At 48.9% G+C, this 15818-nt stretch overlaps 1 protein-coding gene across 1 annotated transcript in view; it reads left to right on the forward strand.

Annotated features, from left to right (window-relative positions):
* The first annotated feature begins 2086 nt into the window (after window positions 1-2086).
* LOC118382642 (eukaryotic translation initiation factor 4 gamma 2-like) overlaps window positions 2087-15818 on the forward strand; it is a 28393-nt gene continuing 14661 nt past the window's right edge. Inside the window, exons 1-3 of the mRNA XM_052474609.1 lie at window positions 2087-2200; window positions 7956-8060; window positions 9385-9497. Coding sequence (XP_052330569.1) covers window positions 2087-2200; window positions 7956-8060; window positions 9385-9497 — 332 coding nt within the window. The remainder of the gene's footprint in view (window positions 2201-7955; window positions 8061-9384; window positions 9498-15818) is intronic.

A 15818-nucleotide genomic window follows, 5' to 3' on the forward strand; every position in this document is an offset into this window, starting at 1 on the left:
ATAGGTATTCCTCTTGTCCAGGTGGGTTAGGGCAGTGTGCAGTGTGGTTGAGATTGCATCGTCTGTGGACCTATTTGGGCGGTAAGCAAATTGGAGTGGGTCTAGGGTGTCAGGTAGGGTGGAGGTGATATGGTCCTTGACTAGTCTCTCAAAGCACTTCATGATGACGGAAGTGAGTGCTACGGGCGGTAGTCGTTTAGCTCAGTTACCTTAGCTTTCTTGGGAACAGGAACAATGGTGGCCCTCTTGAAGCATGTGGGAACAGCAGACTGGTATAGGGATTGATTGAATATGTCCGTAAACACACCGGCCAGCTGGTCTGCGCATGCTCTGAGGGCGCGGCTGGGGATGCCGTCTGGGCCTGCAGCCTTGCGAGGGTTAACACGTTTAAATGTCTTACTCACCTCGGCTGCAGTATTCCCTAACTCCTCATGCCTTTTGCACACATTGTATATAGACTCCCCTTTTTTTCTACTGTGTTATTGACTTGTTAATTGTTTACTCCATGTGTAACTCTGTGTTGTCTGTTCACACTGCTATGCTTTATCTTGGCCAGGTCGCAGTTGCAAATGAGAACTTGTTCTCAACTAGCCTACCTGGTTAAATAAAGGTGAAATAAAAATAAATAAATAAAAATAACCTCAAAATCTGCCATAAAAAAAGACAGACAATGGTTTGCAACTGCACATATGGACAAAGATCATACTTTTTGAAGAAATGTCATCTGGTCTGATGAAACAAAAATAGAACGGTTTGGCCATAATGACCATCGTTAAGTTTGGAGGAAAAAGGGGGACGCTTGCAAGCCGGAGAACACCATCCCAACCGTGAAGCACGGGGTTGGCAGCATTATGTTGTGGAGGTGCTTTGCTTCAGGAGAAACTGGTGCACTTCAAAAAATAGATGGCTCCATGAGGATTGACAATTATGTGGATATATTGAAGCAACATCTCAAGACATCAGTCAGGAAGTTTAAGCTTGGTTGCAATTTGGTCTTCCAAATGGACAATGACCCCAAGCATACTTCCAAAGTTGTGGCAAAATGGCTTAAGGACAACAAAGTCAAGGTATTGGAGTGGCCATCACGAAGCCCTGACCTCAATCCAATAGAACATTTGTGGGCCGAACTGAAAAAGCATGTGCGAGCAAGGTGGCCTACACATTTTGTGGTCCTTCTGTAGCTCAGTTGGTAGAGAATGGCGCTTGTAACGCCAGGGTAGTGGGTTCGATCCCCGGGACCACCCATACGTAGAATGTATGCACACATGACTGTAAGTCGCTTTGGATAAAAGCGTCTGCTAAATGGCATATATTATTATTATTTATTATATTATTTTTACTATTCTTTTGAATTTTTACTAGGATTGTATTTGGCTAAGGTGGATGTAAACTTCAGACTTCAACTGTATATAGAATCATATTGTAGCGACCCGCACAGACAGCTGTGTGTTATGTGTTAGGCTAGGAGGTGGTTGTGTTGTACTGACCAGTACCCGGTGTTCGCGGGGTCCGACATGTCAATCAACCTGCTATCTGCCAATCACGGGAATGCCTGGAATGTTCTGATGCCGGGCATCCTGGTGGTTGGCGGAGTGGCGTGGAGGGGGGTTGGGCAGGGGGGTGGAGCATTGGAAGTTAAGACCAGGTTCAGCCTTTGTTCTCTCTCTCTTACGTCTGGGCTTCACAAGAGAAGGTCACGATTGGCTTGTGGGTTATCTGTCATCTATTTGGCGTGTGCTACGGCCCAAACAGTAGCCCGTGTAAAGTTGGTTTAATAAACCGTCAATTCGCAAACTCAAGCCTCTGTCTGGACAATTGTTCATTTATGATCTAGTCAGGTCATTACATTGGTGTCAGAAGTAAAAACGTTGATACAAGTTAGCCAGCTAGCTAGCTGACTTATGTGGCTAGCTACCGTAGGTGAGAACGGGGACTGAAAATGCTTCGAGGGAATCCGAAAGTGAAGGTGGAGGTAGGGGACAATTATGGCCAAGGAGGTGCGTGTGAATGGACGTCGGGGGTTCTGTCTGAGGAGATCGCCAGGGCGTCGGAGCGCAGAGGCCGCTTGAGGGAGGACGTTAGAGCGATGGCGGCTGAAGCGGGCATGAGTGCTTCGTCGACGGTATTTCGCGCGGATTCTGGTGGGCGGACCGAAGTGGTGACGTCGACGCGGCTTGACGAGGAATCTGGGGCTCAGGATGTAAACAAACATGGCGGCGCCCAGTTCCCGGCTGCGTCCGTATCTGTTAAGACCCCGAAGTATTCCGGTAAGGCGGATTGGGAAGCTTTTCATGCTCAGTTTGAACTGTTAGCTCATTTTAGGGGGTGGTCGGATGAAGAAAGGGCACTGCAGTTGGCTTTATGCCTCACGGATGAAGCTCTGGCCTGTTTGATATTGATTAGCCCCGAGGACAGGCATGATTATGGTGCTTTAGTGGGAGCACTGAGGAGGCGCTATGGACAGTGTGTACAGCCCGGGCTACTGCGCTCCGAACTGAGTAATAGACGCAGGCAGCCTGGAGAGCCTCTACGGGGGCTAGCTAATGACATTGAGAGCCTCTCTCGGCGGGCATATGCTCACATGCCCCCCTCCGTGCAGAGCGAGCTAGCACGGGACCAGTTCATACAGGCGCTCTCTCCTACGGAGCTGCGCATACAGACCCAGCTGGCTCATCCTGAGTCATTGCAGACAGCCTTGGAGATGGCTTTGGAGAGGGAGCTGGTGTGGGCTGGGGCTTCAGCTGGGGCTTTGGTGGGGGTGCAGGGAGACACACCCTCTGTGCGAGCTGGGGGGCAGAGCAGCCCGGAGCCGGAAAAGCCTGCTTGGGTGGCCGAAATGACAAAACTAATTCGTGCTGTGTCGCTACAGGCGGAACGAAACACACGCCCTGGTCCCAGGGTCTGCTGGGGTTGTGGCCAGCCAGGCCATCTGCGCCGAGATTGCCCCATGTCCCCCAGAGCTCAGGGAAACGGCTCGGGGTCCGCATAGACCGGGTAGTGCGGACCCCTGGCTTTCTATCCCAACCACCATCATCTTCAGGAGGAGCCCACCGGCACAGACGGGGAAGCAAGGCTCCACTTCCCCAGAAGCAGACGAGGGCAAGCGGATGGAGCCTGTTGTTGTGGTGGGCCGGACCTGTGTTGGGGACTTTTGTCATGTCCCTGTCACTGTGGAGGGGGTGCCCTGCTCCGCCCTGGTGGACACTGGGTCCACAGTAACCCTGGTGAGGCCAGATATTGTGCCAGGTTGGACTCAGTGTGAGCCTACAACTGTGCAGCTCCGCACAGTCACAGGTGAGCTGGCACCCATGAAAGGGAAGGGAATAATGACTCTGACAGTAGGGGGCAGGACTGTGCATCATCCTGTGTGGGTGGCGGCTGTGCAGGACCCTTGTATCCTGGGGTTGGACTTTCTTAGGAGCACAGGCTGCCAGTTAGACCTAAATAGGGGCACACTGAGCTTCCAGGGAGGGACGGAAGTCACCATGGCCCCTCCTAATGTCACATTCACTCAACCCAAAAAACCCTTTACTCCAACAGTTAAAGCAGCAGAGACTCATGGCTGCGCCCCCTCCCCCACAGCTGTGTGTGACTTTTCCCCAGTCCCCCTGTCACCTACGGCGGTGTGTTACATTCCCCCAGCTACCTCCATGACACAGCCCTCTGTGAGCACGGGCCGCACCCCCCCAGCCCAGCTACCCCAGATGGGAGAGGAGAGGACACTGTCTGCAGTGAGGGAGATATGGGGAGGAACTGTGTTGGTCTTGACCCCGAGCAGCAGGAACGGTTGTGGCAGTTGCTGTTTGAATTCAGAGACAGCTTTGCGTTGAGTGAGGAAGAGGTGGGTCAGACTCATCTGGTGCAGCATGAGATCGACACAGGTGATGCTCGACCCATCAAGATGCGTCCCCGCCGTATCCCGCTGGCACGCCAGGAGGCGGCAGACAAGGCTGTGTTGGAGATGCAGCGGGCAGACTTCATTGAGCCCTCAGACAGCCCCTGGGCGGCGCCAGTCGTCATGGTTCCGAAGAAGGGGGGCAAGCTGAGGTTCTGTGCGGACTACAGGCGGCTGAATGAGGTAACCAGGAAGGACTCATACCCCATACCACGTATCGATGAGTCGCTGGACCTGGTTAGGGGGTCCTCCTGGTTCTCCTCACTAGACCTCCGCAGTGGCTACTGGCAGGTGCCCCTCTCCCCAGAGGCCAGAGCCAAAACTGCGTTCTCCACTAACAGAGGACACTGGCAGTTCAAGGTCCTGTGCTTTGGCCTGTGCAATGCTCCAGCTACTTTTGAGCATTTGATGGACAGGGTGCTGGATGGCATCCCCCGACAGCAGTGTCTGGTATACCTTGATGACATCCTGGCCCATGGCAGCTCCTTCCAGTCAGCCCTGGGGGCGCTACGGCGTGTGCTGGAGAGGGTGGCTGCCGCAGGTCTGAAGCTCCACCCCGAGAAGTGCCACTTCATGAGGAGAGAGGTGTCCTTCTTGGGCCACCGAGTGGGGAAGGAGGGGATCAGCACCATGGAGGACAAGGTAGGGGCTGTCAGAGACTGGCCCAACCCCACCGACCAGCGTCAGCTGAAGAGCTTCCTGGGCCTGGCCTCGTACTACAGGAGGTTTGTACGGGGCTTCTCAAGCGTTGCTGCTCCACTGAACCGCCTGCTGCCGAAGGACAAGGCTTTCACAAGGCTTTCACTTGGACAGACCCTCAAACGTGCACTGATCGAGGCCCCCGTGCTCGCCCCCCCTGACCTCACCTTGCCCTTTATCCTGGACACAGACGCGAGCAATGTGGGCATGGGTGGGGTGCTGGCCCAGGTGGGGCCAGAGGGGGAGAGAGTGGTGGCGTACTTCAGCAAAACATTTGACAAACATGAGCGCCGCTACTGTGTCACCCGGCGGGAGCTCTTGGCTGTTGTGGCTTCCGTCAAACACTTCAAGTACTACCTGGGTGGTCTGCCCTTTACTGTAAGGACTGACCACTCTGCTCTCCAGTGGCTCATGTCTTTCAGAGAGCCAGAGGGGCAGGTGGCACGCTGGTTGGAGGAGCTTCAGCCGTATGACTTCACGGTGGTGCACAGGGCAGGGGCACGCCACTCCAACGCCGACGCCATTTCCAGTCGGCCCTGTACTGCAGACGGCTGCCGCCACTGTGAACGGAGAGAGGGACGGGAGAGAGAGCTGCGGGCAGAGGAGGGTGTCTGTGCCACAGTGTGTCGGGCGAGCGGGCCTGTCTGCTGTGAGCTGCAGACTGTCGACATGGCTGAATGGCGGCAGCAGCAGGGACGGGACACAGACCTACAGCCAGTGCTACAGTGGGTAGAGGCGCAGGTGAGGCCACCATGGGAAGAGGTGACAGCGCTCTCACTTGCGACCAAAAGGTTGTGGTCGAAGTTTGAGAGATTGCGGCTGGCTGATGGCGTGCTACAGCGGGCATGGCAGGAGTCAGCTACGGGAGAGGAGAGGTGGCAGGTGGTGGTCCCAAAAGCATTGCGGGAGGCTGTGCTCCAGAGTACTCATGGGGGGGTGGGGACTGGACACTTTGGGGTCACAAAAACACTGCGCCGTCTCCGTCAGGGCTTCTACTGGGGGCAGCACAAGAGGGATGTGGAGGACTTTTGTCGCCGCTGTGACAACTGCACAGCGAGAAAGGGCCCCCCCAGGCCGCTCTCATGCTCAGCTCCAACAGTTCCCAGTGGGGGCTCCCATGGAGAGGGTGGGAGTGGATGTAGTTGGGCCGTTCCCCACCACAGACAGTGGAAACCGCTGGGTGCTCACGGCCATGGACTATTTCACAAAATGGCCCGAGGCCTATGCTCTGCCTGACCAGGAGGCAGAGACCATCGTCGGCGCCCTGACAGCGGGGATGTTCAGCAGGTTTGGAGCTGCAGAGTCCATCCACAGCGACCAAGGCAGAAACTTTGAGTCCCGTGTGTTCGCCACCATGTGTGAGAGGCTGGGTATGCACAAGACCCGCACTACTCCTCTCCATCCTCAAAGTGATGGCCTTGTGGAGCGCTTCAACAAAACGCTTGGACAGCAGCTGGCCATCGTCTCTTCCAAACACCAGCGTGACTGGGACAAGCACCTGCCTATGGTCCTCATGGCATGCCGCTCCGCTGTCCAAGACTCCACTTCCTGCACGCCTGCCCTCCTCATGCTGGGGAGAGAGATCCGCACCCCTGCGGAGATGGCGTTTGGTTCGGCCCCTGGATAGCCCTCATGTTCCTCCGGGGCCGGAGTATGCCCGGAGACTCCAGGACCGCCTGGAGACAGCCCACACCTTCGCCAGAGAGCAGCTGGTGAATGCAGGTGTGAGGCAGAAAAGGAACTATGACGTGCACACCCGGGAAGGCACTTTGTGGCTGGGGAGCTGGTCTGGGTCTACAGCCCCTAAGGAAAAAAAAGGCAGATGCCCCAAGTTGGACAGTCACTGGGTGGGACCCTGCAGTGTCCTGGAGAGGGTAGGGGAGGTTGTGTACCGGTGCAGCTTCCTCCCAGGGGGAGAAAGGTGGCACTGCACCGGGACAGGTTAGCCCCATACAGAGGGGCCTCTTCTCCCCAAACCCCAGGAACCCCCACAATTCCCCTCTCTGGCAATGACATTCTCCAGGCACCCACCCTCAGGTGCCGCAGACAAGGCTCCAGACAGCCCACTCCCCCTGTCTCCCCCCCTGTGTCACCGCGTGGTTCCCCAGAACCACGGACTGTATTACCCGTTCCCGCTTCCTTGTCCCCCATATCCCTGCCTTCATCCCCTGGTTCCCAGAGGGGCACTCTGCGACCATCACGGCCACGCAGGCAAAGGAGACCTCCGGGTCGCTTCAGAGACTTTGTTTGTTCCCTCGGGGACGAGGGACTTTGTGGTGGGGGGGCTGTGTAGCGACCCGCACAGACAGCTGTGTGTTATGTGTTAGGCTAGGAGGTGGTTGTGTTGTACTGACCAGTACCCGGTGTTCGCAGGGTCCGACATGTCAATCAACCTGCTATCTGCCAATCACGGGAATGCCTAGAATGTTCTGATGCCGGGCATCCTGGTGGTTGGCGGAGTGGCGTGGAGGGGGGTTGGGCAGGGGGGTGGAGCATTGGAAGTTAAGACCAGGTTCAGCCTTTGTTCTCTCTCTTACGTCTGGGCTTCACAAGAGAAGGTCACGATTGGCTTGTGGGTTAGCTGTCATCTATTCGGCGTGTGCTACGGCCCAAACAGTAGCCCGTGTAAAGTTGGTTTAATAAACCGTCAATTCGCAAACTCAAGCCTCTGTCTGGACAATTGTTCATTTATGATCTAGTCAGGTCATTACAATATATTGGGAAGTCATTTCTAAAAAAATTCTATAAGATCATATATTCCCTTTATCAAATAAATAAATTTCAAATATTTTTCTAACCACTTTGGGAAGAATAAAGACTTGGTTTTAACAAAAATATTTGTTGTTCTACATAGGTGTTTTGTGTGGGGAGAAGCTGTGGTCATAAAAGTTTCCGGGCTTGTTCGTGAAATTTAGACTGATGGGTCATTTTCATGGAGAAAAGTTGCACACTCCACAACAATTGAATAACACCCCATTTCTTAAAAATGACACCGCATATTGTGAAATTTCAAGAATGACGTCGTAGATAGGCTACTTTTTAGTCTAATGTCACATTCAGAACAACTGGGATCTCGGAAAACTCTGACTTCTGACTTCAAACGGTTCACGACAACTGGGAACTCGAAAAAATAAAGGTCGAACCATAACGTCAGTGATCTTCGTGGTCGGCAAAACAGATCTCCAGAAAGAAGTCACAGTTCCCGAGTTTGAGCTATTTTTTCCCCCTCCGAGTTCTGTTGTTTTGGACGCACTGGCGTCGGAAATATCCGAGTTCCCAGTTGTCTTGAACGCATCATTATTCTCCAGCACGAAGCAGCAGACAGTGTACGTCTAGCTAGCTAGCTACTTTTCGTACCTGATATCGCTGGCTTTCTCACGCTTCCAAATGTGCTTTTATTTTCAAGATTTTACATTTCTTCTTTGGTGGCCACCCAAACAATAAAACTGAAGTTCTTTTAGTGAAGGTAAGTTTGCAATTCCTTACAAATTCGCATCATTTTATCCAAAATGGCTGCCCGATGTAAGCTAGCTAGCCTCGCCAGCTGATTAACGTTACTGCATAAAATGGCGTCGTGATGGAATAACATGCTCATGTTTTAATGCTGCCATGCGGTTACCGGCGTTTTATCGACACACATTGAAACATTACGAACATCTTTGTTTTCCACAAATTAATGACATGACCAGCAGTTGAACACAATACTTCCTACTAGCTAACTATCTCGCGGCTACGTTCAATGTATGCTGGGTAGTTAACGTTTGAGGTAGCATGAGTTATTGTTAGCTATCTTATATCACAAATTGCTGATATCACGTTACCAAAGCGAGTACATACCTGTTTTATTTTACATTTGATATTTTTTCAACATAATATAGCCACATGGCAGATGTGGCATATCAAGAAGCTGATTAAACGCCATAATCATTACACAAGTACACCTTGTGCTGGGGAGGAAACGGCCACTCTAAAATGTGAGGTTTAGTCACAACACAATGCCACAGATGTCTCAAGTTTTGAAGAAGTGTTCAATTGGCATGCTGACTGAAGGAATGTCCACCATATCTGCTGCCATATAATTATGAACATAGATGTCTCTACCATAAGCCGCCTCCAATGTCGTTTTAGAAAATGAGGCACTATGTCCAACCGACCTCACAACCGCAGACCGCTTTTATGGCATGTGGGCGAGCGAGGAGTTTGCAGATGTTAATGTTGTTTACAGAGTGCCCCTAGCTGACAAGGTACAAATCTGTCGTTCTGCCCCTGAACAGGCAGTTAACCCACTGTTCCTAGGCCGTCATTGAAAATAAGAATTTGTTCTTAACTGACTTGCCTAGTTAAATAAAGGTGAAAATTAAAATGGTTATGGTATGGGCAGGTATAAGCTACAGACAACGGACACAATTGCATTTTATCGATGGCAGTTTGAATGTATAGAAATAACGTGACGAATCCTGAGGCCCATTTTAATTTTCTATTTGTGACCAACAGATCTCAACAGACCAGCATCTCTTTTCCCAGTCATTTTTATTCCATAGATTAGGGCCAAATGAATTTATTTCAGTTGACAGATTTCCTCATATGAACTGTAACTCAGTAAAATCAAGGAAATTGTTGTGTGTTGCATTATATATATATTTTTGTTCCGTATAATTGAAGTTAGCTACCTCGTCGTTGCACCAGACAAAGTCAGCATTAGAATCTGTCTTAGTTGAATAGATCATCATTTTTGGTAACTCATGAAACTCATGATACTAATGCATGATTCATATCTTTCTCTCCTACAGCACTGTTTTCCCCACCCACCCTTCCCTGTTATTATTATTCTTTTAAAGATTCATCTTTGTCAAGCCGCCAAAGTGGAGAGTGTGATTGCAGTAGGGGGTGCTTCTCGTTTCAGGTATGTTCTTCCCTCAATAGGAATCCTTTTAAATATTGAGGGGACATTTCCAAACACACACACTGGGGTTTCATCAAGCAGCATCCTCTTTGCTGTGTGATTTGTACCTCATACCCCACCTGTCATGGATCAGTATGCTGCTTTTCTGAAAATCAGGTCCCTGACTTCTTATAATGTCTGATATTGTTGTATTACAACATAGTACAGCAATTCAACAGCATAGTCTCTGTCACCCACGTGGGTATAACCAATGAGGAGATAACATGTGGGTACCTGCTTCTGTAAACCAATGAGGAGATGGGAGGGGCAGGACTTGCAGCGCAATCTGCATCAGCAATAGGAATTACTTCTATTTTAGCCCTTGGCAATGCAGACGTTCGCGAGCAGTGTGTGTGCAATAATTGAATAGCGTAGATTCCTACATTTATTTTGCAACGCTCACGCACGCGATGCGATTGGTGTAGTCAGGGTATTACAGTTGACCGGGGCAGCTCCAGCAGGGCAGAAATTGGGCAAACAGACTTGTTGGGAAGGTGGCTTCCTGTGACGGTGCCGCATTAAGCCGTTGAGCTCTTCAGTAAGGTCATTATACTGCCAATGTTTATCTATGGAGATTGCAATTCCAACTTTATTCGTCACATGCGCCGAATACAGGTGTAGGTCTTACCGTGAAATGCTTACTTAGAAGCCCTTAACCAACAGTGCAGTTCAAGAAGAGTTTAGTCTATTTGGCAAATCTTTTCTTAAGTAAAAAAATAACAATAAAAAGTAACACAAAAACGAGGCTATATACAGGGGGTACAGGTACCGAGTCAGTGTGCGGGGTACAGTTGAGTTGAGGTAATTTATACATGTAGGTAGGGGTGAAATGACTATGCATAGATAATATAAACAGCAAGTAGCAGCAGTGTACAAACAGGGGGGTCAATGTAAATAGTCCGGTGGCGATTTGATTAATTGTTCAGCAGTCTCATGGCTTGGGGGTAGATGCTGTTGAGGAGACTTTTGGTCCTAGCTTTGTCATTCCGGTACCGCTTGCCGTGCGATAGCAAAGAAAACAGTCTGGGGTGACTGGGGTCGCTGAAAATGTTTAGGGCCTTCCTCTGACACCGCCTATTATATAAGTCCTGGGTGGCAGGAAGCTTGTCCCCAGTGATGTACTGGGCTGTACGCACTACTCTCTGTAGTGCCTTGCGGGCAGATGCCGTTAGTTGCCATACCAGGCGACGATGCAACCGGTCAGGGTGCTCTCTGGTGCAGCTGTAGAACCTTTTGAGGATCTGGGGACCCATGCCAAATCTTTTCAGTCTCCTGAGGGGGAAAAGGTTTTGTCGTCCCCTCTTCACGGCTGTCTTGGTATGTTTGGACCATGATAGTTAATTGGTGATGTGGACACCAAGGAACTTGAAACTTTCGATCCGCTCCACTACAGCCCCGTCTATATTGATGGGGGGCCTGTTTGGCCCACCCTTTCCAGTAGTCCATGATCAGCACCTTTGTCTTGCTCACATTGAGGGAGAGATTGTTGCCCTGGCACCACACTGCCAGTTCTCTGACCTCCCTATAGGCCGTCTCGTTGTTGTCAGCAAACTTAATGATGGTGTTGGAGTTGTTTGGCCACACAGTCATTGGTGAACAGGGAGTACAGGAGGGAACTAAGTACACACCCCTGAGGGGCTCTAGTGTTAAGTATCAGCGTGGCAGACTTGTTGTTGCCTACTCTTACCACCTGGGGCGGCCCGACAAGAAGTCCAGGATCCAATTGCAGAGGGAGGTGTTTTGTCCCAGAGTCCTTAGCTTAGTGATGAGCTTTGTGGGTGCTATGGTGTTGAACGCTGAGCTGTAGTCAATGAACAGCATTCTCACGTAAGTGTTACTCTTGTCCAGGTGGGAAAGGGCTGTGTGGATTGAGAATGTGTCATCTGTTGGGGCGAATTGGAGTGGGTCTAGGGTGTCCGGGAGGATGGTGTTGATGTGAGCCATTACCAGCCTTTCAAAGCACTTCATGGCTACCAATGTGAGTGCTACGGGGCGGTAATCATTTAGGCAGGTTACCTTTGCTTTCTTGGGCACAGGGACTATGGTGGTCTGCTTGAAACAACATGTAGGTATTACTGACTCGGTCAGGGAGAGATTTACATTGTCAGTGAAAACACTTGACTGTTGGTCGGCGCATGCTTTGAGGACATGTCCTGGTAATCCATCTGGCCCAGCGTTTTTGTGAATGTTGACCTGTTTTAAAGGTTTTGTTCAAATTGGCTACCGATATCGTTATCACACAGTCATCCGGAACAGCTGGTGTTCTTGTGCATGCTTCAGTGTTGCTTGCCTTGAAGCGAGCATAAGATGCATTTTGCTCGTCTGGTAGGCTTGCGTCACTGGGCAGCTCGGCGTCTGGGTTTCCCTTTGTAATCCGTAATAGTTTAAGCCCTGCCACATCCGATGAGCGTCAGAGCCGGTGTAGTAGGATTCAATCCTAATCCTGTATTGACACTTTGCTTGTTTGATGGTTTGTCTGAGGGCATAGCGGTATTTCTAATAAGAATCTGGATTAGTCTCCCGCTCCTTGAAAGCGGCAGCTCTAGCCTTTAGCTCGATGCGGAAGTTGCCTGTAATCCATGGCTTCTGGTTGGGATATGAATTTACGGTCACTGTGGGGACGACGTCGTCGATGCACTTATTGATGCTGCCGATGACTGAGGTGGTATACTCCTCAATGCCATTGGATGAATCCCGGAACCTATTCCAGTCTGTGCTAGCAAAGTAGTCCTTTAGTGTAGCATCCGTCATCTGACCACTTCCGTATTGAGCGAGTCACTGGTACTTCCTGCTTTAGTTTTTGCTTGTAAGCAGGAATCAGGAGGATAGAGTTGTGGTTAGATTTGTCAAATGGAGGGCGGGGGAGAGCTTTCTATGCATCTCTGTGTGTGGAGTAAAGGTGGTGTAGGATTTTTTTTTTTCTCTTGTTGCACATGTGACATGCTGGTAAAAATGTGTTAAAACTGATTTAAGTTTGCCTGCATTAAAGTCCCCGGCCACTAGGAGCTCCTCTTCTGGGTGAGCATTTTCTTCTTTGCATATGACCTTACAAGAGTTGGTTGAGAGCGGTCTTAGTGCCAGCTTCGTTCTGTTGTGGTAAATAGATGGCTATGATTAATATAGATGAGAACTCTCTTGGTAGATAGTGTGGTTTACAGCTTATCATAAAGTACTCTACCTCAGCCGAGCAATATCTCGAGACTTCTTTAATATTAGACATTGCGCACCAGCTGTTATTCACAAATAGACGCACACCCCCACCCCTCATCTTACCAGACATAGCTTCTCTGTTCTACAGGTGCATAGAAAATCCCCCCAGCTCTATGTTATCCGTAACGTCTTTCAGCCACGTCTCGGTGAAGCTTAAGATGTTACAGTTTTTAATATCCGGGTGGTAGGATGATCTTAATCGTAGATCATCATTTTATATTTTCCAATAAGTGAACGTTAGCAAGAAGAACAAATAGTAGTGGGAGTTTACTCGCTCGCCTACGGATTCTCAAAGGCAGCCCCATCTGCGGTCCCTTTTCCTGCGTCTTTTCTTCAAGCAAATTACAGGTCCTGTTCTGGGCCTTTTCCAGTGAAAGCAGTACATCCTTCTCGTCGGACTCGTTAAAGGTAAAAGTTTATTGTAGTCCGCGGTGAGTAATCGCTGTACTGATGTCCAGAAGTTATTTTCGGTCATGAGTGACAGTAGCAGCAACATTATGTTCAAAATAAGTTACTTACATTTTTTTTAAAAAATAGCACAAGTGGTTGGGAGAATGTAAAAGTCAGCCATGTTCTTCGGCGCAATCTTTTGCGGTGTGCTCGATTTTTATACACCTGTCTGCAACAAATAGCCAAATCTGCTAATTTGAAGGGGTGTCCATGTACTTCTGTGTGTGTATATAGTGTATCTACGAAACTAGGACATGTCACTTGACATTAATGTTATCCAGAGGCTTTAGGGTCAGGATGTAGTCAAACCACATTCACATTGAAAGCCGTGGCTCCAAAAATGACTAAAGCTGACACTGTATAACATAAAATATTATAGCATCAACTGTGATTTGGCCAAATATGGAGAATATTTGTGTTCAATGGGCCCTTTGTTAAGAATGGTGCAATGGTATGTGGGTGGGTGCCACTTTAATGTCCTGAGCACCAACAATGTACCAGGCACCATTGATTTAGTAAGTAAGGGGTTTTAGCTACAGTATTAGGTTTGGTAAATGTACTGCTACAATGAGTAGTCCTACTCTGAATGTGCACATTGTCATACCAGACAGTGACACATTTTTCTTCCTCTATATTTTGGAGATGGTAATCAGCAATGTTTATCAATAAAGATTTCAGGGGTCACTCTTTCCCCTGCCACTACCATTTCACATGTACTGATTTTTAATTCTGCACCAGAGCTTGAGCTTTTTGGATAACCAGCGATGGCAATACTTAATTTCTCCCAATTTCCACCGTTGTTTCACAGTCAATATTGCAATGAATCGTTATAACATGGGAACATTTATTTGGACTCACTTCCTTACCCACCCAGGAGTTATCCAAAGAATATGATCTGCCTAATTTAATAATTAGTAATAAGGTATGTACTTGCTTTCCATGAAGATTAAGACTGTGGATATTATGCAACACAAATGGCTTCAGCAAAGCAAAAACAAGGAAAAGTGGGTTACTCTCTATGCTCCAGATGTTGAATGTGAATAACTGCCATTGTTCTGGTCCACAGTGGCGATATCACTATGGTGATGGTAACACGGTCCGATGTCAGTCCATTGTGATTTGTCATGTCTTTATGGCCGATGGGCCTTTTTTTATACTGAACAAAAAATATAAGCGCAACAACGGTGTTGAAATTGTCCATACGCTCAAAGCGTATTTCTCTCAAATGTTGTGCCAAAATTAGTTTACTTCTCTGTTGGTGAGCATTTATCCTTTTCCAAGATAATCCATCCACCTGATAGGTGTGTCATATCAAGAAGCATGATCATTACACAAGTGCGCCTTGTACTGGGGACAAAAGGCCAGTCAATGTGCCGTTTTGTCAAACAACACAATGCCACAGATGTCTCATGTTTTGAGGGAGCGTGCAATTGGCATGTTGATTGCAGGAATGTCCACCAAAGCTGTTGCCAGAGACTTGAATGTTAATTTCTCTAGCATAAGCTGCCTCCAATGTTTTAAAACTGTCCGCACAACTGCAGACCACGTGTAACCACGCCAGCCCAGGACCTCCACACCCGGCTTCTTCACCTGCGGGATCATCTGATACCAGCCACCAGGACAGCTGATGATACTGTGGTTTTGCACAACCAAAGAATTTCAGAAACTATCAGGGAAGCTCATCTGCGTGCTCGTTGTCCTCACCAGGATTTTACCTGACTGCAGTTCAGCATCGTAACCAACTTCAGTAGGCAAAAGCTAACCATCGATGGCCACTGGCACGTTGGAGAAGTGTAGGCTCCATGGATGAATCCCGGTTTCAACTGTTCCGGGCAGACATGGCGTCGTGTGGGCCAACGTTTTGCTGATGTCAACGTTGTGAACAGAGTGCCCCATGGTGAGGTTATGGTATGGGCAGTCATAAGCTACGGACAAGGAACCCATTGCATTTTATCGATGGCAATTTGAATGCACAGAGATACCGTGGCGGGATCCTGAGGCACATTTGCCACCATCGCCACTTTTTCAGCATGATAATGCACAGCCTCAATGTCACAAGGATCTGTACACAATTCTTGGAAGCTGAAAATGTCCCAGTTCTACCATGGCCTGCATACTCACTAGACATGTCACTCATTGAGCATGTTTGGGATGATCTGGATCAACGTGGACGACAGTTCCCACCAATATCCAGCTTCTTCGCACAGCCATTGAAGAGGAGTGGGACAACATTCCACAGGCCACGATCAACAGCCTGATCAACTCTGCGAAGTAGATGTCGTGCTGCATGAGGCAAATGGTAGTCACCAGATACTGGCAGGTTTTCTGATCCACGCCCCTACCTTTAAATTTTTTTTATATATATATCTGTGACCACAGATGCATATCTATATTCACAATCATGTGGAATCCATAGATTAGTGTCTAATTTATTTCAATTAACTGATGTCCTTATATGAACTGTAAATCTTTCAAAATATTTGGATGTTGTTTATTTTTGTTCAGTGTATGTCCAGATTCATCTTGAAAGTAACTTTAGCTTGAAGTAGGCTATAGTCCTAGATGAATAGATGCCAACAGAGCCTTGTATGCAAATTATAGGGCTCTGGGTGACAATGTATT

This window comes from Oncorhynchus keta, chromosome 22 (genome assembly GCF_023373465.1).
Source record: "Oncorhynchus keta strain PuntledgeMale-10-30-2019 chromosome 22, Oket_V2, whole genome shotgun sequence".
Classification (NCBI taxonomy): domain Eukaryota; kingdom Metazoa; phylum Chordata; class Actinopteri; order Salmoniformes; family Salmonidae; genus Oncorhynchus; species Oncorhynchus keta.